Source organism: Dendronephthya gigantea, unplaced genomic scaffold, assembly GCF_004324835.1.
Source record: "Dendronephthya gigantea isolate DGI-Jeju-01 unplaced genomic scaffold, DenGig_1.0 000110F, whole genome shotgun sequence".
NCBI classification, from domain to species: domain Eukaryota; kingdom Metazoa; phylum Cnidaria; class Anthozoa; order Malacalcyonacea; family Nephtheidae; genus Dendronephthya; species Dendronephthya gigantea.
In genome coordinates, this window is record NW_021163120.1 from 428,032 (window position 1) to 453,837 (window position 25,806).

The 25,806-nt window shown below is 37.5% G+C and overlaps 1 protein-coding gene across 1 annotated transcript in view; it reads right to left on the reverse strand.

Annotated features, from left to right (window-relative positions):
• Window positions 1–14,071: 14,071 nt before the first annotated feature.
• Window positions 14,072–25,806, reverse strand: part of LOC114535111 (anaphase-promoting complex subunit 1-like) — a 43,925-nt gene continuing 32,190 nt past the window's right edge. The window contains exons 32-58 of the mRNA XM_028556492.1: window positions 23,981–24,070; window positions 23,029–23,140; window positions 22,261–22,401; window positions 21,814–21,863; window positions 21,384–21,568; window positions 21,119–21,210; window positions 20,740–20,826; window positions 20,595–20,642; window positions 20,425–20,507; window positions 20,073–20,151; window positions 19,826–19,900; window positions 19,670–19,746; window positions 19,341–19,431; window positions 19,211–19,264; window positions 19,056–19,112; window positions 18,783–18,919; window positions 18,614–18,700; window positions 17,936–18,053; window positions 17,652–17,729; window positions 17,003–17,146; window positions 16,821–16,868; window positions 16,307–16,393; window positions 15,982–16,077; window positions 15,490–15,603; window positions 14,897–14,975; window positions 14,539–14,664; window positions 14,072–14,337 (exon numbers count right to left, since the gene is read on the reverse strand). Coding sequence (XP_028412293.1) covers window positions 14,249–14,337; window positions 14,539–14,664; window positions 14,897–14,975; window positions 15,490–15,603; window positions 15,982–16,077; window positions 16,307–16,393; window positions 16,821–16,868; window positions 17,003–17,146; window positions 17,652–17,729; window positions 17,936–18,053; window positions 18,614–18,700; window positions 18,783–18,919; window positions 19,056–19,112; window positions 19,211–19,264; window positions 19,341–19,431; window positions 19,670–19,746; window positions 19,826–19,900; window positions 20,073–20,151; window positions 20,425–20,507; window positions 20,595–20,642; window positions 20,740–20,826; window positions 21,119–21,210; window positions 21,384–21,568; window positions 21,814–21,863; window positions 22,261–22,401; window positions 23,029–23,140; window positions 23,981–24,070 — 2,524 coding nt within the window. The 3' untranslated portion in view covers window positions 14,072–14,248. The remainder of the gene's footprint in view (window positions 14,338–14,538; window positions 14,665–14,896; window positions 14,976–15,489; window positions 15,604–15,981; window positions 16,078–16,306; window positions 16,394–16,820; window positions 16,869–17,002; window positions 17,147–17,651; window positions 17,730–17,935; window positions 18,054–18,613; window positions 18,701–18,782; window positions 18,920–19,055; window positions 19,113–19,210; window positions 19,265–19,340; window positions 19,432–19,669; window positions 19,747–19,825; window positions 19,901–20,072; window positions 20,152–20,424; window positions 20,508–20,594; window positions 20,643–20,739; window positions 20,827–21,118; window positions 21,211–21,383; window positions 21,569–21,813; window positions 21,864–22,260; window positions 22,402–23,028; window positions 23,141–23,980; window positions 24,071–25,806) is intronic.

Genomic DNA, 25,806 nt, shown 5'->3' on the forward strand with positions numbered 1-25,806 from the left:
CAATAATTTAAAGTTCAAATGATATATTTCAACTCTTTGAGACCTGGGCGGTCGGTTGTTCAAAAGGCGTTTTAGTTTAAAATTACTCGCATACATCTTGTGAATGACTGAACCTGGATTTTATTCATTAAAAATGTACTTTCATAAAAAATTGAGCTATTTACATCGAGGTAGTTCAGCTCATTTGATTAAGAGATCATTTTGTTTTCCATTTTGAACTTATCCACCGTTTAAGCTAAACGCCTTCAGTTCGAACAACCGGCCCCAGACTATTAATTACCGGCCAAACGACGGTAGCCAAAATGAACTTTACCACCCAGAATTGATATAATTCATCGGTGATTATACCATCCATGACTAAATCTATGACAGCGATGCGGTTGTCACAGATACTGGAGACAAAAAGTTAAAACTATACTGTTAGAAACACGAGTTTACTTTGTTTTAGGTGCGTCTGTTAGGGCTGCTTTCATTTTATAGTAAATGTCATGAACTAGTCAATGGGTTGATGTATTAGAATACTTGCTTATTGCTATGTGCATGCAGTCAGCAATGATTAATAATTTACATAGAGACTATCAACTGACAAATCGTTTACAAATCATTTTTTCAAATCAGTTAAAATAATTTGTTCACGGTATTCAGTTACAACTGATGAGACAAACCAGCCCTAATTTTATTTACTAATTGTACAGATTATAATTTTCATTCCACGCTGGTGAAGCTGTTTGTGTGGATAATTTTTTCTTCAGCTACGTCCTAATCTTAGGTTTGATAAACCTTGAACTCGCAATTGTTTTGACGTGTTTCACGGGCGAAATACGTCAATGACATGGGTGGTTTTCAAGGGATTTAGTTAGAGGTGGAACACCGGAACGATGCAGAGTCAAGGGATGGGAAGCTTTTTTTTGCAAAATAACGAAGTGAACTTTTCAGTTTTTCTCGATATTTGATGGTTGATTGTCAAAGTGTCTGGATGGTTTAGTATCTGAATCGTTCACCATGCACCAGCTTTTGAAGTTCCTGCGTTTCTATCAGTTACAGAAACAACTTTATACGCGAATCCGAGTATCCGACCCAAATATTGCAAGACAATTTTCAAAACGGATAAGCCCATCGTTTCCCCCATGCATCATCCTCTTCCTCTACATGCCATGCTACAGTTTAACTCCACAGTAAAATTTGCAACAAAGCATAAAAAAAGTAAAATAATATAAACACCAGAACTGGGGAGTCTCATGTGATTTACCAAATTCTAGAAAGTTCAACTTCTCTCCGATTGACTCATTAATCTCGCGACCTTATCAACGACCTTGTCCTATTGTTCAACTAATGCTGATATAAGCGACGTGATAAAACAGCACCCGTCGGCCCCGTCTTCTACCTGGATAAGCGGCAAAACCAGATGGAGCACCCACTATAGGATTATCCCTGCATGAATTTATTCCCTAAACCGATATTTTTATGACCAAATCAATTTGGCAGGATATAGTGGCAGACACAGTCTGGACACTCTGAGTTGAAACGTGCTTCCATAGTTGATGGGTCGCATGTGTTTGGCAATTCAAATTGGAAACAATGCAATTTGTCGTAGTTAAGTTTAATCGCTTATCTATAAATGCGACGAATTTTGAAAGTCGGCACCGCATCGGCTGCATCCAGTGCAGTTTAGTGCAGACATGTAGTAGTATCCACAAGGACGGTATTATTTTAAGAATAATCTGTTGATCTTAGCGACATTTCTGCAATCAAATGTAACAATATCCGTACGCGATCAGGTGATCTCGTGACTTGCGTCAACAACGCGGAAAATCATTGAAAAAATCTGGCCCTTGACGCATTTGCGTAATAGCACCGCCTAGTCACGGATATGTTTGTCGCTTGAGTCCTTCGTACGTAGAATCAAGCCCCCTGGAAGTTTTTTTTCTGTTCGAAGAAATGCAGGTAGATCTTGAATCAAATCTGTTGTTTTGCCCAGCTGACCTCTGCAAAACTTATCAGCGTATTAGTTTTGTCAAAATAAGACAATGTAAATAATTAAGAAAAGCTGGTAGATTTCATTTCAGCGTATCTCGTGATGAAATCCATCATTTTGTTCACCGAATATCATCGGGCACGATTGAGATCATATATAGAAGATTCACCGTTTCCTGAACGCCATTAGATGAACGCCCTGAAAGTTGAAAGATATTTGCAAGAACACCTTGAAAAGATCCACCTCCAACGCTTTCATAAGACAAATATGAAAAATATTTTAGGTCATAAGGCTATGAAGAATTTCGTGTATTTTAAAAATCGCAGAGGCGTATAATTTTAGGTCTCTCCCCATTATTTCATCCGAAAAAAAATTCAGACATTGTGTATCGACTGTCTGCATATCTATTGAATAAAGAGCTATAGATCGCACTTGAACAGTTTCGGCCTTAAAAATTCATGATTAACTGTATATATAAAATCTAAGATCTATAAATATTGATTTTCAACCATATATAGAGCCTTGAAACACATCTAAAGCTCTAAGTATAAAGCCAAAGTAAAAATTCTTTTTCGGGATAGTATAGGTTATAACATGCATGCAATCGATATTTCTCAACCAGATAAATATCATAGCCAAATCTCATTGTTTATTGTCTCGATGTAAACCGAAACGTTGGCTACTCTCTTGTAAAATGTCAATGTTTGCAATAGAAACATTTAGACGACTCGTGTGCAAAAAAAAACACTGACCATTGCACTTTAATCGTCGCTATTGGCAACGATTGTTCTCAGATTATAATTTGCCCATGGCAAAGTAGCAAGTCCAACGTACTCGCTTGTTAAGTAAAAACTTGTAATTGTAACTCAATCATTGAAGTTTCAATTCGATGTTTAAATTAATTCGGTCAAATATGTCCATAGTCCAGTACAAATGACCACAATGAAAACACAAGTTTCTTTAGTATAGTTTTTGTGAAATGACGAGACTAATTTAAATCTGGACGCAGATAATAGGGATAGAAAAAAAACAACAAAACCAAAGGACACATAACACAGTACGATCTAACCCAATTGACACAACGATGTTCGGGATAAAACCTAACTCTACTGGTGTAAACGAAACTGCAGTGAATATTATGTGGTGTATATTTGCGTAATATCTTGGATAAACTTCCCAGAAACATTAATCTTATTGGCAGAGTTTAAATAACTTTAATATCATGCAGGATGTTGCTGAAAAGGAAACAGGGAACAAAATAGTTTTACGATTATCTTTAAGAATGGGTGGGTAATTATACGACCGTCAGAAAATAGGACAACAATATAGGAGGAGCTTTTCGAAAGGGCAACCCCCTTGCGTACGACCAACGTTGATTGACAGTACGTAAACACGCGGGTAAAAACGTGATACGCACGAAAAAAAGACTGGACTTCTCTCCTGAGTTCCGGAGCCCTGGCGCCCCGATTAATATTCCGCATACCAGGCTTTTAAATACCAGATGTGACGCTTTATCTAACTGTAACACGCCAGCTTAATGCTTTCTGGACCCCTTGAGAGAACAGTTTTAAACTGATAGAGTTGCATGTGCAACATAGTTAGTTCAGATAAGAATATAAATACAGTTTATAGGATTAGAGGTTTCATCCTATATATAGTCAAAAATATTTCAACATGAGATAATCAGGCTTGAGAGAACTGTTTGGAACTGATAGAGGAATATCTGACTAGCACAACGAGAGTTTCCTCCGGTAGTAACACTAGATCATTAAGGGATATCGGACCCTCTACGAAGTGAAGTTGAGAATTGATCGATAGAACTATCCAGTATAACCGGGTATTTACTGGACTCTGAAGAGAACAGTTTAGAACTGATAGAGCTATCCAGTATAAATTAAGTTAGTTTAGTTTAGGTTTCCTCATGTAGTAACACTGGATGAATAAAATATGATCCTTACTGGACCTCCAGGAAGAACAGTTTAGAAATGATAGATAAAGCTAGTTTAGTTTAGATTTCCTCCTGTAGTTACACTGAATCAATACGAGTTGATCCTTACTGGACCTCCAATCAGCAAAAGATCTAGAACTGGTCTACAAGCAATCTTACTTTTAAAAGGAAATTCGAAAAAAAGGTTGTTAAAAAACTGTTGCTGGAAAGATTATCTACAAAATGGTGAATTGTGTGAGTGAAATATAGCCAGCCTAACAATTTCTTGCCTAAAAGTGAACGGGGGAAATATTCAGAGTTTATGCGCACGTTCTAGCCGGAGTCCGCGCGTACAACACTCCAGATCTTCGGCTGTCCTTTTATCCGCCCACTTCAGCAAATATTAGCGCAACTTCCGTTTTTTGTTTACGAACACTTGGCATAAATTGAAGCCAAAGCGCAGTTAGCGGACAGATATCGAGTAGAAGCTTTGCATGAACAGCGCAGAGGGTCGGATCAAAAAATGCCAAAAGGAGGTCATGTACGTCTTACGGGCCAGGAATGCGATGAGAAGGACAAAATTTTAGCCGGCAGAAGTTTTCAGGTTCGCTACCTCGGCTCGAACGAGATCCTTCAGGGGAAAGGCAAGGGTTGTACGGACCAGGCCGTGCGTGAAATATACAACCGGTACAGTACGAGGAACTCAGTGAAAAGCCTCGCGAAACGGGAGCTTTTCATTAGCGCGAATTGCGTATCGTTGTACGCGAGCAACGAGCACGCCGTCATACTTAAATCCCAAACGGTCAATATTACCTTCTGCAACACAAGCGACGAAAACCTCAGCGCGTTTGCGTTCGTCGTGAAAGATTCGCAATCCGGTGCGTTTCGCACGCACGTCGTTCACTGCGATGGCCCGTCACAGGCCAACGACATATGCCTTGCGATGCACGAGGCTTTCAAAGTACGTTCGGATCTGTTTCAAGCCAAGCGAGTTGACCGCGCAGGCTGGGGAAACGGTCTGATCAGCTCGGCGCTGAAAAAGGAGCACAGCGCTAATCGATATCAAGTGGGAGCAGCCGAACTCGAACAAGACGAGAACTACAATTCAGCCGGGGAAATCGACGCGCACGATGAAATCGATTCGAACAATAATGGATTCGGGGAGTTTGCGTGCGGAATTGTGTTGCCGTGCGAGAGGAACACCTGTATCGAATCCGAGAACAATAACAATGTCAATAACGAGAACCCAACACGCTATCCCGAACGATTGTCCATCCGAGATAAAGAATCGACAACGTTGTTTGCGCAGAATGGTACGAGCTTTAAATTGCCTTTGGCGAAGGTGCTTTTACAGAAAGAGATGAACCGAAATCGAAGCCAAAGCCTGCCGAAGATTCAACTACCCTGGGGGAAAGCAAACGGCGCGGAGTGGGGATGTTTTCAAAGCTCGAATCTCGATGAAGATGACGTCGATGACTTTAGTTTGCTTGCTCGAGAAAGATCGTCTTCCTTGAAACTGCTAACGGCCGAATGAGGTAATTTCACTCTTAGATATTAACGGTACACTTGGACTATAGTGGACTGTACGAGCTTAATCAAATAATCCGTGTTATAGCAAAGCAGTTAGGTACGTGGTGTAAATTATTTAGTTTGAACTGATAGCTAATTACCCTATCACTGTTTTGGTACTTTGATACATATTTCTGTATAAACTTATTAAAATATTTTAGATGGGTAAAACTCGAATATGAGAACCAATGTTACGTATTTACACATAAACAACCCCCAGATGAATTGAATCCAGAAAATTGTTCTCCATAACGACGATAACGATGTAAAATCCCGCCCCAAAATGACACATTTGCTCTCATTAAAAGTTTTCTTCAGCTCAAATATAAGTCAATTTCCGTAGTGTGTAAATACGGCAAATAAATAAACGCCGTGAATTATGCATTTATAATCGCGGGAACCGCTATTTCAAGAGAATATATAGCTACTGAAGGACAGTAATGCCAAGTAACATTTTTTGAAGTTTTAAACGATCTAAAGTTTAGGCTATATTTTAAAGTCATCTTTAACATAGATTAATTCAGGATAGATTACTATCTATTCTGAAGATGGCTAAAAATACAGTCGAAATGTGAATGGCTTAAAAGTGAAAAATGTTATGACTGACTGTCCTTTTTTAGTTGAATTTTTTACAAAATTTTTGTGTTGACTCAATTCACCGACAGTTAAAACGTGCTTCAAATTCCGTTGATAAAAACATAAAGAGGCACTTCGTTAAAAAATAAGTCCTTTGAATCTATGCCATCTTGCCGATTTATGGTCGAAAGATATGCGAGTTTTACCTTGTATTATAAGATATAATATGGACGCTTTCGAGATGGCACGTTCGTAAATCGTAAATATAAATATAGTCTTGGAATGTACAGCACAAGACAGCGTTTATTTCACAGACCATTTGCGTATGAAAGATTTATACTGTAGTTTAAATATAACAATTTCACCGTTATTATGCCGATGTTACTTCGCGCAATGTGAGACTGTAAAAGTTATGAATAAAGGGTAAATTATGACATTATAGCTAAAACATGGCGTCCAGTGTTTTGAGACTTTTATACAGAGATTTAGCTCATTACGTTGGACTAAATTAAAAACGCTTCGTATTTCAAAACAATATATATGTGCATTTATAGACGTGCACTTGTAATTCAATAAAGTATAGAGTGTCGGGGTGAAGTCAAGAAAAGGTCAATCGCTGAGATTTACTTTTCAAAGTTATTCAGCATAAGGTATTAATTTAGGGTCTTCCATTTCGACTCGTTAACCGGCAAAAACGTTTCGCATTTTCAAACGAAAGGAATGAGATGGCTTCATGGCGCTTTCGTTTTCAAAAACATCTATCTAAGCATTTTTCACGATAGCTATCGTGTTTTTGCAAAGTGTCATCAAATGGAATTTGCGCATATCGAATTAAGGAACGATACCCATTTGGTAACACGGTAGGAATCCACGTTTCCAAACAAGAGACAATAAGATATTATCTGATGTGGACAGTTCTCTCGGCGAGACGAACAAACAGTTGCATGACAGCGTAATTCAAACGTGTCCATATTGCAAATGTGTCGTCTATTTCCGCAAGTGAATTTCGTGATAAACTAATGCTACTAATTAAGACCAAATGTCCAGAATATAATTAGAGCACGCGCGCTTTAAGCAAATCAGGTGATTGTGTCCGCGCGCATATGTCAATCTACAGCCGGGAGAAAAGCGCTCGATAACAAATTGCAGATGTACGCCTCCATGATTTGCGCAAATTTCAATGAACGCGATACATTCAAATAAGCATGTGCATTATACAAGCATCGAATATACAGGTGCGAATGTATTGAAATACCTAAGCATTTTAAATATCTCATTTATGGCGCATTTAATGTAAATCAACACGTTTGCGCGCATTTAATGTAAACGCTAATTTCCTTGATTGCTCATTGCTGTAGATGACTATCGCACGCAGAGTTCGGGACTATCTGTGATTGCTATAAGTTCATTGACGTACATAAAAAATATTTAAGCCCACGAACACTCATTCAGGACGGTCTACTCAAAGGCGTTTGCCGAAGGGCGCGCCTTTTGGTAGACTTTCAAGTGCCTTTGCATCTTTGCAAACAGGAACCTCGCGCAGTGGCGTGACGTGTGACGAATTTGGACGGAAACGTTCGATTTGAGTGCGTGCAGTGATCTGTTAGCAAGATAGAATAACCGCAAAAAGGCAATTATAATCTTTGTGAAATTGGAATGTTTGGACTTTCCGCAAAGCTTTCGTTCCATGATACTTTAAAAGTCGGCTTTTTTGCATCGCAGGTGATCTCCGCGTTCTATGCACGTTTTTGAGTTCTTACGGGTGGAACGCACTTCACAAAAGAACGCATAGGAAACAGAAGCATAATCATCGAGCACGATGTTTTTTGAAAACTGTCGTGCGGCTGAGCTACCTATATTAGGAAACTTGGTACATGACGTTTTAAAAGTACTTTTGTTGTCAGCCTACACTTGAATGAAATATCGCTTCGAAGAAACCTTCTCTACAAAAACAAGAACGAGTGACAAGTCAAGACAGGATTTGTATAAAACAAGACAACAATTTGCGGTGATATATCGATCAATTCTCAAATCAATCAACATCATTGGTTTTAGAATGACTTTGAAATAAAGTCGAAATATCACAGCAAATTGTCGCCTTGTTTTGAATAGCTCATAACTTGGGTTCGCAAGATGTTGTTTTTCGGAGTCCACTTCCTATACATGACGTTTCGAAATTCATCCTACTTCTTAATACGCGCGAATCTTTTCCCACGATAATTTCCGAGGAAAATCGATCCGAAAAACAGTTCCCATGCTCGTTTTCATGTGTGTTCAAGCACGTATTACCGTAAATCTAACTTTTTTCGAGCTTTGGCTGAGTCACGGTCAACCTCGCAAGCCAGGCTATTTTACTCCCGCTCCACGGCCCACAAGAGAGCCTGGCTTGCGAGGTTGAGTCACGGTCACCATGCACTTCATCTACTGAATTTATACTCACACGATTGCCGGCTTTAAGTAGCTAATGCTACATACTCGCCAGCCACGGTCATTTGGCTTATCAAATCGCCAATTTTAAAGTCTTTGTGGTTGTAAACTTTTTTCTTCAAGGTAGTTTTTATGCGATAAAGGCTGTTTTCCAGTTACGCGTTTTTTATACGCACGTACACGCACGGAAAATTTTAAATGCTATTAAATTTTTATTTTTTAACATCTAAGTGTACAAGTGCATACTAAAATAGGCGGAAAACTAAGTTCTTTCGATTTATTCACTTGCTTTTTTCAAAACTAACATCTATAAGGATTTAGACTTTTACGTGCGTGTACGTGCGTATGAAAAACGTGTAACTGGAAAGCAGCCTTAAGGCCCATTTACACTGTGTGATTTGTCGTATAAGATTCTTACCCTGGCGTATGTGAATGTATAAACACACGTACAAACGTGACATTTTAAATTCCAACCTGAACAGGATTGAATGAAGATTATGGCATAGGGCCTCTTTTGCATTCGTTCGAATGATAATTGCATACAACTTATCGTGATATGCCTACACATTTATTACATTTGCCTAAGGGAGCGGTCATAAAGTAACTGCTAGGGTGGGCCGGAGGGAAAAATCTGTTTTCCTAAAAAAATTCGGTGGCCCATCCTGAAAATCTAGAAAAGATCTAAAAGCCCATCATAAGTCATTGGAAAAGTTTCATGACCCATCCTGCTATATATGTTAATGTACAGCGTGTCTATCACTTTGATCAAACCAACCATGCAGCGTCGCTTATAGTATGTATTGAGTGCAAACAGGCTGTATTTTGTTTCATGGCCCATCCATTTTCACAAAAAGTAATTGATGGCCCACCCAAACTAATGAAAATAATTTCATGGCCCATCTTTATTTCCTCCGGCCCACCCTAGCAGTTACTTTATGACCGCTCCCTAAAGGCCTGTCTTTCCTCTAAGAGATTGCTGCATCACTATTGAATGGAAACATAAAATACCTGCACTAAAGACGAAGGCACATGATTAACAATTATCGGAGTACTTTGTATATATCAAAAATAATATAAAAACCATCAAACGGCAAACAATACAATATTTACCATCATTGACAGGAAGCCTATAAATAGTGCGAAAATTGGAGAAATTAATCCCATAAATCACAGACGAGAATCAGCTTACATGTATGCAGTGAAGATCACTAAAGTTGATCAATGCAATTTTTTGCAATGTGTCCTAAATAGGATGTGTTTACAGCTAATTTAATAGCTATAGTTTCTTCTTTGTATGCATGCAAAGCCTTGAATTCTCAGTAAGCCGTAAACCTTGGCTTTGACGTAGGCGCTTAAGTTATATTACATTACTGAAGCCAATAAACCACAATTAAATCGAGCATCGATCTTGAGTCTTAAAAATTTAGAACGTGTAAAAACATGCAGACTTCAAACTTCCGTTACATGTTTTGTCAATGTCATATACCAAAGCTTATAGAAAAATTCGAACACGGTTTCCTCTTTCAAGAATTCCGGAAAGTTTGCTTCCCAAGACAGATTTATATCAATAATATATGAATGCTCTGACGCACGTATAGCTGTTTGTTCTATTAGTACTCGTTTCCTTGAACAGTTTTAGCCGGATAATTCAAGATGATTAGTGATATTATATTCGGACTGTTTGGCAACTTCATTAATTAAACACTTTTACGTAAATGAGATTATACTTATAGTCCTGTTGAGAAGCATCGTTATATATACAACAGTTTGTGCTATTTTGCGGCTATATTTAGGAATGGTTATGCATCCGAGCAAAACCCTAGTCAAATATCACCCATATAAATTTTATCCGTGTTTAATTTCAGTTTTGGTACGGATAATATTGAGAATGATGAACATTGGAAAACCTAAATATAGATGCATGGTCCAAATTATATTCGTACGAAACCTAAACTGAATTATGCCGTGCGAAAAGTGCAAATGGGGTGCCATGGGGCACTATAAAGTTTGTTTACACAGCTACGTACAGGCATAAATATCTGTCACGTATACACAAATAAAACAATTACTTTGCCACACAAGCCTAATTTTTACTTTAAAGGCGCTGTTAAAATTTCGCCAGAGCGCCGCCAGAGCACGAATTTTCTTGTTATTTTATCGAGCAGTCTTTTCATCGAAGAAAGACAAAATCTGTCACTCACTTGGTCCACTGGGAGCCGTCTTGTTGATTGATGCACGGCGAAAAATCCGGATTTATTTTTCACAAATTACTTATAAGTTTGTTTCCTTCGATTTTTTATGTTAACTAAGTAGTCAGCCAGTCACTGCTAATCTCGGACAAATTCAATGACAAAGGGCCTTTGATTCTGGTAAATTTTAAAACTTATACGTTTTCTAAATTGTTGCAGGAAGAACAGTTAGTGGCCTTTCCCATTTTAGTTACCATCCAAACTTTGATAAATTTACATGCACTTCACAAAATTGTACATGCGAACGGTGTAGTCTTTCAACAAACTTTTTTATGTCCCATCAATATAAAAAGGTCGAGTAGATGCTCACAGACTTCAATGGATCAATACAGCAGTGCAAAACTAAAAGAACTATAACTTAATTAAACAAAATATAAAGTTAGTTTAGTTTAGGTTTCCTTATGTAGTAACAATAGATCAATATAAGAGATGATTCTTACTGGACTTCTAGAAAGAACAGTTTAGAACTGATAGAGCTATCCAGTAAAAATAAAGTTAGTTTAGTTTAGGTTTCCTCCTGTAGTAACACTGGATCAATAAGAGATGTTTCTTACTGGACCTCTACACGACGTTTCTAAATGTCGAAATTCATCCTATTCCTTGATACGCGTGAATCTTTTCCCACGATAATTTCCGAGGAAGATTGATCCGAAAAACAGTCTCCATGCTCGTTTTCATGTGTGTTCAAGCACGTATTACCGTATATCACTAATCAGTTAGGAAAACATTATGAAACCATATATAGTTGGTTTAATAAAGTTTTAAATAAAGTTAGTTTAGTTTAGGATTCCTCCTGTAGTAACACTGGGTGAATAAGAGATGAAGCTTACTGGACCTCTAGGAAGAACAGTTTAGAACTGATAAAGCTATCCAGTATAAATAAAGTTAGTTTAGTTTAGGTTTCCTCCTTTAGTAACACTGGATCAATAAGAGATGATCCTTACTGGACCTCTAGGAAGAACAGTTTAGAACTGATAGCGCTATCCAGAATAAAAAAAGTTAGTTCAGTTTAGGTTTCCTCCTGTAGCAACACTGGATCAATAAGAGACCACTAAATGGACTTATAAGGAAGAATTAAGAATCCAACTGAGGCGAGTTATTATATCCGATGTTTTTTTTGCCATCAATAAGTATATGTGGTTTTCAAAAACTCCACCTTCGTCAGACATAAATTTAAACTTGGCGATGTGCCGACTCCTAAGAGGAATTTGCCGCGAGAGTTGAGTCAAGGTGATCAAGACAGAGTGCTAAAGTTAACTTCAAGGTGCAGAAGGGCAGATGTGTCAAATATTCAACACATACTCATACTAAAATCTGGCTTTTTATGAGGATCTGAAGTCGAGGTCAAGGGTCGATTTCAAGGATAACAAACAATACAATATTTCACATTCGACGGTATACCCTCGACCCTCGACTAAAAATCCAGAGTCTACATGTTAAGATGATAAAATCTGCAAATACATGCAAACAAACATTGAATTCAAAAATACAAAAAGGTCTCCCAAACTATGCGTGGCCTTCTATGGACACTCATTCACTCCTACATGTATTGGAGACCTTTTTTTGGGCTACAAACGCGGGCTCAGAGCCAAAATTTTGACCTCACATCAGCGTAATTCTTATCTTCCGCAAACCTGTTCTAATTAGTAATGACACTTTTCAAGGACGCTGACTTGAAGTTGACGAAAACCTGATACGAAACATTATCACACAAGATTGTCTGTATCCAAAGGGCACGTTTTGAACTCTTTGAATGGAAATTCTGGAATGCAAACTTATATTTTAGCCTATTGTTGTGGTAAATTTGAAGTCCATTTATGCGGAAGCACTTTGGTTTGGCAATTGGCAGCAACGAGCATTGAAAAATATTTTGCATGGTCAGATGTAACATGATAAAATACTTTATATATCAAGACGATATTTTAACATCCCTATGAAACACACCTTGAAGGATGAATTCCCAGTGTACAACAAGATTTTACTTTTGCTGTGTACAAGGACACTTAGGCGTGAGGAAGTCGTTTTTACCGATGACAAATAGTCCGGAAATAAACTTGTCTTAATATCTGTATTCAGATCGGTCATTGTTGACTGGACACATAGAAACATTCAAATGGAAAGCAGACATTATACGTGCAAGTCTGGCCGAACAGTATGAATTATACTTATAAAAAATATTAAAGGAATTGAAATAGCGACTTAAATACTTAAGATTTATGTAACAATGTAAAATTCCAAATTTCTGGAATAAAAAAACTCGTGATGTGAATTGGCCTTTGTAGACTTTGCATTAATCCTTAGGGTTGCATGGAAGAGCGTGGGCTGATTATATTGGTGTGGAAAATTATGTCTCGTATACTTTAGTAAAACGATTTCCCTGTACGTTTATAATCATGCATGGTATGTTAAAAATTAATATAGTTATACAATATATAATATTCCTAACTATTTTGCATACGTATTTTTTTGGAATAATGCATTTTGACGTGTCCTATTTCAGATAACCTCCAGACCTCGCTTTATTTAAAGGATGTTTATTCTGTGTTCCCGAGTCTGTACGTGCCTGCATATAGTTTAGGTATTAGAAAAATGCGCAGAAAACAAAAAGAAGTTAAAACCATCATTCAACGGCGTATCGCGCTCATCCCATACAAGTAAAATATGATATTTTGTTGAAATACGAGTCGTTATTTTAACAATATTATCTCAATTGAAGATTCAAAGACATCCTGTTATTCAAAGATTAAACACAGATAAGAGCAGAAAGCTTGCAAAAAAATTTTCACATCACTGCGCATTGCTATATGCATTCAAACAAATAATTGTATTGTCGTTCGCCATTGGAAACTCGCAGGGACCTTACAAAACGATGCTGCATTGTCAGGGACGAACCAAAACAAATAATTTTTTAGCAAAATTAGATAATATACGATAAAAGGTATATAATAGGAGTGGAACGGATGTATAGGGGTTTTAGGAGAGAGAAAAAGACCTTAAATTTGCTAGTTCAGTTGAATTACTTCAAATCCTTTTAAATTCCTTACATTAAATTGCAAGCATTTTTGCTCTGAACATAAACGTCAGATTAAAAACAAGGAATTAGGTGATCGTAACACATTATCTCAATCAACATAGCGAAAAGATGTGAGAAAATGGGGAAAACAGAAGTGATTGATTAGGTGTGACGCATTCCAAACTTATAGTTGGACTGATCACCATGGTTCGTAGTCTTCGTAGTGCAATATTTTGCAACATGAATTGCATATCTACACGCGCTGCATGCATGTCCGTGCAAAAAACCCCCGGCATTTCTAACAAATGGCCTTGAATTGCATGTTTTTTTGCACGCTCTCGACGGGATAAATGGTTTTATTACAATATACAAGTAATTCGATATCTATAATATAGTCTCCGAACAATAGAAAGTTGATAGCGTAACTCTATCCACTGGGTATTGAGACGAATGGAAACAATTAGTCGAATTATAGATATAAAAACCTGAAATCCGAAGTCCGAAGACAGCCATTATTCCTGAAGAATGGAACGGATTTTGAGCAGGTTTGAGAGCGAAATTTGCAGCGTCCTGGCTTTTTCGATCAACGTTTCCAGTGGCACTGAAAAGCAAATATAGTAGCCGGGTCTTAGTAAAGTAAATCGCCGCAGAACTGATTCAAAACCGCGAGAGATTTGCCAGGTGATAAGTTTGACAGCAAAAACCTCCCAGCTGCATTAAACATTGCCTTTAGAAAACCCTTTAGACATTTATCCTCAGTCCAGTCCTAGTTTTTAGGTCAGTGACTGAAACACCAACTTACCGTTTTCCTGCGTAAATTCAGGGATCATTCTTGCCTCAGTGATTCCCTGATATGCCAAGTAACATGCCAACTGTGGACTTATGCCCTCTCCTGAACCCTTCATACATTGTTTAAACTCGACATTTCCTGTAATCGGTTTGTGGTTAAGAATTTAGACTGGTTTTTAAACCGAATCAGGGGCATGAACATAAATTATAGGCCGAAGATGGTGCATTAATCAAAACTGGATGTCAAAACTTGTGAGAGAGGTTTGAGACCATTGACCACATCCTACCATCGGGAAAGATGCTAATCCAAGTTTTGTTTCTTGAATTGAATCGAGGTCTGTTAAGTATAGAGTTCACAGTTAAATATTTACCTTTTTCCTCGAGATATTTCTGAAAATGGGCATCTAAACGAGCCTTTATTTCGACTGTAAAGTTCAGGCTGACTGATCGCTAAACAGAGAAATATGATACCTGGATAGAATTGTTTTAATACCAATCGTTTGAAAGGAACAGGGTTTCCACAACTTATTTGCATTTAACTGTCCTCGTAGGAGGGCGGACAGCAATGACAAAAAAGAAAAACAAAGCACTTTTGAAAAAAAATGCACTTTTGAAAAAAAATTCATAATATCCTATTAACACATGCAGATCAATCCCACTCTTGTGGTTGTCAATTGCAAGGAAATTTCCTTGCATTGTGGAAACCCTGCAAAAGAGTAGCCTTGAAGTGGAAGATAGTGACTTTGAATGCGAAACAATTAGTTTCCATTCAGGAAGGGTTGGTATTGGTAAATTTTACTTAGAAGGGGTGGAATTGATTGAAAAATAGCGGCTAATTTTCGTTTATTTTTCATTATAAAGAAATTGGCTGTACTAATCAGTTCAACAACCCTCTTCCAAATTCGCTTGTTGCTCTGTGCCCAGAGCAGTACACGATATCCTGATTAAAAATCGATCACACTACCTTCATATCTGATCTTTTCTTTAGGCGTCCAAACGAACTTTGGTAGTACGTTAACACGACAAGAAGCTCCCAGAGTGCTTTAATGTCGTTCTTGTTCTCAACGCTATGAAGGGCCTAAAATGTGTTGGTTGAGGCATATTTAATCAATATTTAAGAACTTGGGGAAGTCCATATTAACGATCTTAAAAAAATATTCTTAATCCGGAATCTAATCCTCAACCCAATCTTCACCAGAGGTCTTATCTCAACCCTAATCTTAAGCCTTAATCCTGACTTTAATCCTAGCCTTAATTCAAACCCTAATCTCAAGCCTTTATATGTAAAGTCACCTAAACCAATAGACAGTTAAATTCCAACCATGCATATTCCATCTGGAGGTAATTCGTCTTAAGGAAAACCTCAGATAACTGGAAATCTACAGAATTTAAGATGCTCGAAGCCAAAAAACAGTTTTATATAAAGTGCCCATTGTTTATGAAAAGAATACTGAACCTTTTCCATTGCAAAATATGAATATATCATGGACGTTGTCTCCTGGTGAACGCATTTTAGAAGAACAGAGGACAAAAACTCGCTGGATCGTTTCTCCTGGAATCGAAAAAGCAGATTAATTTAACAACATAACCGCTAATTTTACAATTGTATTGTATATGTATAAATCTCCTTCAAATTGACGATGAACTGTATAGGAAAAGCGGAGTGCTAATTTCCCCGCCAATTGGTTTCATTGTTTTGTAACTTTGTATTGTTTAAATATAGGTAAACATCATATTTTTCACTCCAGCGATGATTGGAGTTGAATCAAGTAATGCAATACCTTTTCATTTGTCGAGTTATTCTGGCAGAATAGTTCTGTGAATTGTATCAGTTCAGGATCGGTGGAGAACGACCGGATTGTATCAAGCTGTTTGAAAGAGATTGATTGATGAAAGAAAGAATTAATATCGTTATTATATATCGGCTGAGGTTTTTTCAAACTTGATAATTATACAAAGAGCCGTAGTAGAGGTCCGTAAACAATAACAAAAAATAATAGCCAGTATATCCTCCATAAAAAGAACCGCAAACGCTCAGTCAATAAACCGTTTCATGTATCATGCAGCAAATCCTATAAACAAACAAACATAATTTTGGAACAAAAAATTTGAAAATCAGTCAAAATGTGCAGTTAAATTTTTCCCGCTTTCCATGCATATTGATTGATAGTAACCACTCGGGAACCGATCAAACTTAGTCTCAGCTTGCTTGAAATTAATGTTATTTCCCATTAGCGAAAGAATATTGAGTTAACAAGCTACACTGTCAAGCTAATGGCAGCCATATTTGTTTACCTTCTCGGCTTGTTCCGTAAACGTACGTGCGAGTAGATTTCGATAACCCTAAAAAAAGACATTAAATATATATCAAATAACATTATTATGATATTACAATATTAAATAAAACTATGGACTCGCAATAAAAGATACTATAGGTTACAATTATTCAAAAATCGTGTCAAATTTTTTTACTGTACCTTTGGATCCTGTTTATAAGGTAGCTGACCAATTCGTTTCTTTACAAAAATTGTTCCACTTTTCGACAAAATTGACCTTAGATCGTCAGCCAAGGTATCGCCATCGAGTACTATCGGCCAATAACGTTGTCCACAGATGTTGACCTGTAAAAAACGGCAGTCTCGCGGTTAAAACTTAGGGTGTGTTTTCACATAACTTTGAGGAATTTGAATAAGTAAATAACATCATTCAAGGCATTGCTTAATTTATTGCGACAGTAGCACGTGTTTAATTGCTTTCACGAACTCAATACTTTAAAATCATTTCGTTTACAAACATTGCTTAAACAACAGCAAACTTTCAGCAAGTAGAATTGGATTTCAGGATAATGTTCTTAAGTAAGAAAGCTATTGCAAAAGACGCTGGGAAACCATGAAATATGTCGAAACACACGGAAGCTGTTTGGCACGTAAGTCCATGATTTAAGAGAAAAATAGAAACGTCATTTAAACGAACTTTTAACCCACACATTTAGGCAAAAAAACTCAAACTTTCCCCAGCTCTTCTGTACGTATTTAAAGAACCAAAATCAGGGTCCAAAAGTGAAAACCATCATGGAGTCGGGCGCGTATAAAGATTTAATAAAATGTAATTCTCGTTGACACATACCTGTTTAATCAAGTCTACATCAGGTAACAAGCAAGGAGCGACGTCTTTGATCACAGTTTCGTTGTAGTATTGTGTTTCCTATGGAAAAAAAGCAAAGTATAAAAAATAAATTAAAAAATCAATTTCGTTAAGTCGAACCACAAGCACAACATCCATACTGTCGCAAAGAATTCAGATTCAAATATATTTTTAAACATAGGCACAATAATTTGTATGAAATGAATCCTGGTCTTTTACGACGAATTTGCTACAAGCCAAACACAATATACTCGTCCAACACCGACCTTCAGAGTGATTTCTATCGGCACATAGCAAGTCTCCTTGGAGTCAACATCTCTGGGTAGAATAAGACGAGGTTCAACCGCCAGGACATAAAGATGACGCAGAGCTTGCAAATGACATCTAAAATCACGAATGCTTTTTTACTATTTGAATACAAGGAGGACATCGAAGTAACTTATACTGCATGGATAGCTCTTTCAGTTTTAAACTTCCTAGAGGTACAGTAGAGATAATCTCCTATTGATCCAGTGTTACTACATGAGGAAACCTAAACTAAACTAACTTTATTTATACTGGATAGCTCTATCAGTTCTAAACTGTTCTTCCTACAGGTCCAGTAAGGATCATCTCTTATTGATCCAGTGTTACAACAGGAGGAAACCTAAACTAAACTAACTTTATTTATACTGGATAGCTCTATCAGTTCTAAACTGTTCTTCCTAGAGGTACAGTAAGGATAATCTCTTATTGATCCAGTGTTACAGCAGGAGGAAACCTAAACTAAACTAAACTAACTTTATTTACACTGGATATAGCTCTATCAGTTCTAAACTGTTCTTTCTAGTGGTTCAGTAAGGATCATCTCTTATTGATCCAGTGTTACTACAGGAGGAAACCTAAACTAAACCAACTTCTTTTGGATAGCTCTATCAGTTCTACAAACCGTTCTATTTATTCACCTGTTATCAGAACTAGTCATTGGAAACTGTGGAAACAAGGAACACACTAAAGCTGCTATGGCAGGTCCAGAGGTGGACAGAGTACTCCTATAAAACACACACAATCATCGATAATTTAGAAAAGTGGTAAACATTTTTTAGAGTAGTTCACTGAAGGATATATACCGACCTGCCTACGCTCAGGAATAGAAAACCGATCGCCATATGAACAGCCATGTGATTGCCATATGTTATCTCTGCCGAATGCCTTTTGTGTAACTCTCGAGCCATTCTCAAGACATCAAGGTTGCCACTGCCAGCCATTACCTTGGGAGATGAAAAAAACCACCCTGTTAGGATGTCAGTCGGCTGAGCAGTTAACATTCATACAGTTAACCTGTAACCCACTGAGTAAGTTCATTTATTCGGTATTTCATTCAGTCAGTCGCTGGCAGGCACTTACCACGGACAAAGAAAGTAGCGTAATGTTCAAACACTGTTCTAAAATTACTCGACCACACTGAAAAGGGAAACACGAACAATATTGATTATTGTAATATTATTGTAAACGATATTTTCTGCTGTTGGCCTTTGATAACGAACACGAAGCTTACTCACCTGTTCTGCTTCGGGCTTGTCGAGAAGGTCTTTAAAATATTTGGTGTAGTGCATCTAAAGGGCAAATAGCAAAATAGAAAAATAATAGAATACCGATATGCAAAATAATCAACAGAAGTAAAATACATACAAGTGTGTTGAATGCTTTTTGGTTAAAAGAGCTAGCGAATTTCATGGCCATGGCGAGACAGCATCCGGCTATTATGTTCACATAAGTTTGACTGGAATGAAAAAATAACACAAATTAAGTTTAGTCACATCTGGGTTTAGAGTCGAAGATAATTTACAGATAAATGGCACTTCGGAAAATGTTAAAGGAAGCTTCTTTTCTCTTGTTTCTTAAAGAAGGGAAGCAAGGAGACCTTGTTTCTTAGCCATATTTCCGGAAGGAAGAAAAACCAAATCAGGAAAATTCTTTTCTAATAGTCGAAATAGTGTTTGGAAAAAATAAAGGCATACCTAATAGTTTCGAAATCAAAGTCGACATTTTCATTTATATCTTTCGAGTTCTCCTTGAAAGCGTAATCTTGAAAAACCTGAAGAAAAAACAGAGAGGAATTGCAATCGCATGTCAACAAAACCATGCAGTTGTAAACAAGAATTTCGTTTCCTAACCTTTGGTATGTGAGACTCGACCCAGGCCTGAGAGGGAAGAATGTGGTCCCACATGACCAAACCTCTCGACAGAAGCTACAAAACATGTTCAAAAAAAAATTTTGAAATTAACCTCGTAAAGATTTCAGTAGCAATCCAGTTGTTTAGAATCTTTTAAATTTCTTCAGCAAAACACAGGAGAAATCAGTGGAGTTAAAAGCGTTACTCCTTCTCAAACTTTTCAGTGAAACTTTGAAGTTATATTTACCTTCAACATTAGGAAATCAGGTCTCACGAATTCAGCTAAAACAGGAGTCTCTGGTGCGGAGAACCACGATGCAACAATCCTAATGAACACAAATCACAAAAGACTTGATAAAGTGAACTGAAAAATCGCTTTTTACTCTAAAACGTTTTATAAATCCTTCAGCATATGAAGTTTACTAATGCCAAATCCCTAGAGTATTCGCTGTAACTCTGAATTGTTGAAGCTAAGCAAGTTTCAGTGTTACAGGTTACATTTTAGTCTTCCAAAGTCAGTGAGTTTCAGAACTGAGAATTGGACACATTTAATTCAATGCCTCTGTGGTTAAACTATGAATAAATGCCGATATATTTACACATTGTTGCTCTTTAAATATATAAGTCCCAACGCGAGTATTGCTCCGGGTGCTGTCACATTGATGTCAACATTATCTCCTTCCTAAATCACAATGATTTATACAGTTAAACACAGAAAGAGCCTCTGAGTCACTAAAACTCTAAAGAACGAGACATTAAATGAACGTACTTTTATTAAATAGCTTGGAGATTTGAATTTTTCACTTTGAGCGCCAGTCTAAAACAGGGTACTCTATCACAACAATGCTTACGAAGATTTGCAAGACGTTTATCGACGTTTATCAATAAAATGACACAAGAACAGGATTAAATACCTGAGGCTTCTTATGGCCACCAACCATGTAGTAATAAAGATGATCTGAAATATTCAAGTCTGAAATCCCGACTGTTCCATGACCATGCTGGATAAAAAAATACAACAAAATTCATTGGCATCAGTTTCATTTGACTTTTTTTATACTGGATAGCTCTATTAGTTCTAAACTGTTCTTCCTAGAGGTCCAGTAAGGATCATCTCTTATTGATCCAGTGTTACTACAGGAGGAAACCTAAACTAAACTAATTTATTTATACTGGATGGCTGTATCAGTTCTAAACTGTTCTTCCTAGGGGTCCAGCAAGGATCATCTCTTGTTGATCCAGTGTTACCACAGGTGGAAACCTAAACTAAACCAACTATCAATGGCTGCTTACTTCTAACATAATAAGTCCCAAAGCCAGCCCAGCTGACAGGGAGTAGCATTCCCTGTTTTGAGCATTTTCCATTTCAGGTCCTGGAGGTCGACCTATAACGGATATTGAAATGAAAATATTACAGTATTTACACGACAAATAGTGTGTTACCACCACCCCTTTCACACATCGTTTTAGACAGTCACAAAATTTGACAAGAAGGTGTAAATTTTTTTACACATAAATTGTATAAACTAGGACTTTCCCCCTTGAAATTCTAACTAACCTATCTCTGAGAGTAATACTTCAGTCATTAAACGATGGCCTGTTCCCTGGTAGACCAAACCAATCCCCACAACCGCTGCACTCATGACGCAAACTGGAACGTCAATCTCTGCTGATGTTGGCGGCAGAAGAGCGTCTATATGAATGCTTAACATCTTTGTGATAGCCGCGTCCATACTGCCTCGTCTAAATATGTTGTATCAGATATATCAAAGAAGAGACTAGGAACTAGTAGGGAGAGGGGTGGGGCCAGTGAGCTCAAATGAGACCGGAACGCTCACTCTGTCGGAATTGAAGCTAAGAGGGCTTCTTCCAACCTCGTACCCAGGGTCTTTTCTCTGTGCACACTCTGGGGGCTCAGTACACAGAGCGCGCACACTGGAGTGACATATGGAGACTAACTTGGTTGAAATAGACTCATAGACACTTACTTGGTTGCTGCTAATCCGATGAGCAGTCCAACGCTTGTTAACTTATGGCCCTAGGGTATGTGAGAAAACATTAGCACGATATCGGTCAAGGATATTCATTTTACCCCATTTTGAATCCCCAAGCAGAAGGGGTTATTCGCTCGCCAATTTGCCACGCAGCTCGCCTGGGGCCGATTGTATCAAGCCTGTTTAGCTTAACCGGTGGATAAGTCAAAATTAAATAACACTCTTACGTCTCTTTGAATGAGTCAACTTGAATATTATGCACTGATTATATAGTTGTAAACAGTATCTTTGTATTTAACATTTAGGTAAGAAACATTTAGTTCACTTGTTAAATAAAAAGAGAAACTTGCTTTCTACTTTGAACTTAACCACTGTTTAAGATAAACGGGCTTGATACAACCGGTCTCTGATTAGAAGGCAAACTAAATAATTGCATTTTACCTTGCTAAGGTAATTATGAACATTCATTATAGCGAGGTTTGATAAGTGTCCAGTCAACCCAAGTGCCATCAGGAATCCCGCATGCTCGTTTGTGAGCAGGTTATCTTGAGGTCTCTGATACACTATCCACGTGCTGTCGATCTGAAAATGGAAAATTGATTCAATCTTTGCCGGTTGTTTGTGGGTGAAGAGACTAGGTGAAGATGTAGTGGTAGAACCAGCTATGGTAGAAAGAAAAATGGTAGAACTAGCTGGAAAGAAAGTAATTTTGCTTTATTCTATCACGACACTATCTATTCATCATCATCTTGTATGAAACCATAACTTAACTGCTGTAATTATGCTCTCCAATATAACCAGGGAGCAGCATGGAAGCGACTTCAAATAACTTAGCATCAAATGTGGTATAACAACTGCCTAAAATAGACAAAAACACTTCTCGACATTTCGACCTGAGGTCCTTCGTCAGGAGATTTAGTATGAGAGTTAGGCCCTCAGGTCGAAACGTCGAGAAGTGTTTTGTCTATTTTAGGCAGTTCAGGTTATACCACATTTGATGCTAAGTTATGTTCTCCATTTGTAGATATTGGTCCGTTACAATTTTGTAGAAAATTAACAGAAACATATTTCACGGAAAATTAACACAGAAGTAATTTTGAAATTAGTCTTGAAAGGAACAACCTAGCTGGATTTCAGGGCAGTAGAGCAATCCAGTTTACTGATGTACGCCAGTAATATAGACAAACTCAAAATAGAAATACTATATACCTGTGATATTCCAGGTATAATTCTTAGGCCAGCTGCAACGCCATTATGAAATGCAGGCCAGACCAACATATCGTTTGGTACATCGACATGATCCAATGAAATCACCGCATTTCTAAACAAAAAGGCGCGCTTCAACTTAATATTTTCCACCTGGCGATATTTTTTACTCTGGCGAAAAAAATACCCTTACGATTGGATTCTGAGAGTTTTAGTTGGACGTCTTCATATATTTGAGCTGACCGCCCGCGCACTGCAAACGGATACCTGGGACGAGCGACTTCGTCGGGAAGCGAGGATATATTTATAGCTTTTCACTAGTGTTTACTAATACTGTGGTATTTCTAACCTCGAAAATCTTTATCTTAAAACACAAGCTGAAATCGCTCGTAGCGTATTTTTCACAAACAGCTGACGAGTACGTAAGATTTGCCATTTTATTTAACAAGTTTCCGATATTGAGTACTTCGGCTGGACTTCAATTTGCAGTGAAAAAGTTCGGAATGTTAGCATGGTTTGTTTTGAAATGAAATCAGTCAAGCTCAACGAATTTATTACGCTGTGAAAATTGAAATGAAAACTTGCAGATATTTTGCTGGCGAATTGCATTATTAAGTTTCAAGATAACATCATTGATGAAAACAATTAACCAATTTACCTCATACCATCGATTATCAATTGCGTTATAGTTGTCTTATATAGACGTGACCAAAATTCGGCCTATAAACTAGGCTATAAAGGTCTGTTTACACGGTCTAATTTTGTCAGACCAATTTACTTCTGACGTATGGAATGTAGTCTGTTATTGATAAAAAAGTGCTGCATTGGGTTTAGTTAATTTGCAGCCCATATACACCGTAAGACAAAAGACTATATCACATCCATCAGAAGTGCATTGGATCTGACAAAATCGGACCGTACGAACAAAACTTAATATGGTAAGCTCATCTTTTACCTCGGTAGCGAGCGGCCAGTAATCTCTAACGGTGGAATGGGGACAAGCTCTGTCAACGTGGGCCGCGATGTCGCCAGCGTAAACATGCCTCTAGATAAAAAATGCGACATTTAATTTTGTGAAGATGCCATTATCTTAACCAGATAATTTTGATCTAATTATATACATATAAAGTTTATAAAACTGTCATTGTGAAACTGAAAACAATTTAGTCAGTTTCAAACACCAAACCTTTCATGTGACGAACCTAATGTTAATTCCCACATGAAAAACGTTTGACGTTGGAAACTATCTACAAAAATAAATCCGACTAAAATTTCCTCGAAGATGTAAAATTTGGGATCCTTCGTCTCATTTGAGATCGTTCGCCTCGTTTGAACTGTTTCGATGAAAAATTTTTAAGATTAGTCTTAAACAAACAAATATCTTATTATGTTAATAGCTCTTGAACGATTTTGCAACAGATATTCGAATTAAATCAAGTGCGTTCACAAAATTTTCCTTCCAGCATAACTCCGTAAAGCAAACTATTCGAATCTACAAAACAGATGCATTGCAAGAAGTAATTAACAGCACTTCTTAGGCACCCCAGACAGAAAGAATCAGAATTTGTAAGGTCGTGTAAATTTCCTGAGACACCCTGTAGATTATTGTAATTTTAAAGTCTAAAGCTGTTGGATTCTTCAAGACATAATCCCTGCATGAATTATTGGGCGCCGTCTACGAGGACGTCTACAATTAATATTGTAGTTATCGTAATGAAATCTTCACCGTATTTACAATGGAGCTAGTGAAATCGATTGATTCCCTAACATGGAGCGGGGACTCACGTCCTCTGTGCGAAGTTCTTGAGAAATACAGAGTTCCAAACTTGGTTCGTATTAAAGAAAAACACGACGGCATCAACGATGCATGTACGTTTGAAGCCAGCCAGATTCTACTCTTACATGAATTCCGTACGAAGCAGAACTTTATTGGAAAAGATTCGGTCGGTCGACCTATAGCGATCCCAGTAAGGTACAAAAGGAGTCTTTTAGTGTGTCCTTCATCGATAAATTGCGGACGCGATCCCATATTCGTTTCTCAGATGTCAAACGTTTATCCCAACGTCAAGTTCTTCCGCGTTATTCAAAATGCACAAAATAAAGGAGAGGAAAGATTCTTTCAGCTGGGATCCATCGCAGAGGTCGACCATATTGACGAAACAAATTTCGAGGTGAAATTTAAAGATGTTGAAGATCCTCTAGCGTTTAGTTGCGGTATAGCGTTTGAGGCGCTTTTGGATTATCGCGTTTACAAATTGAAAGACGCTGTGAAGGCATTTGGCTTGCCAATAAAGGTATGAATGCTTCTACTACAAAAGCGAATGTCCAGCGAGGATTATCTCTAGTGTTATACAGTGTTACTACAGAAGGAAACCTAAACTAAATGAACTTTATTTATACTGGATAGCTCTATCAGTTCTAAACTGTCCTTCCTAGAGGTCCAGTAAGGATCATCTCTTATTGATCCAGTGTTACTACAGAAGGAAACCTAAACTAAATGAACTTTATTTATACTGGATAGCTCTATCAGTTCTAAACTGTTCTTCCTAGAGGTCCAGTAAGGATCATCTCTTATTGATCCAGTGTTACTATAGGAGGAAACCTAAACTAAACTAACTTTATTTATACTGGATAGCTCTATCAGTTCTAAACTGTTATTCCTAGAGATCCAGTAAGGATCATCTCTTATTGATCCAGTGTTACCACAGGAGGAAACCTAAACTAAACTAACTTTCTTTACACTGGATAGCTCTATCAGTTCTAAACTGTCCTTTCTGGAGT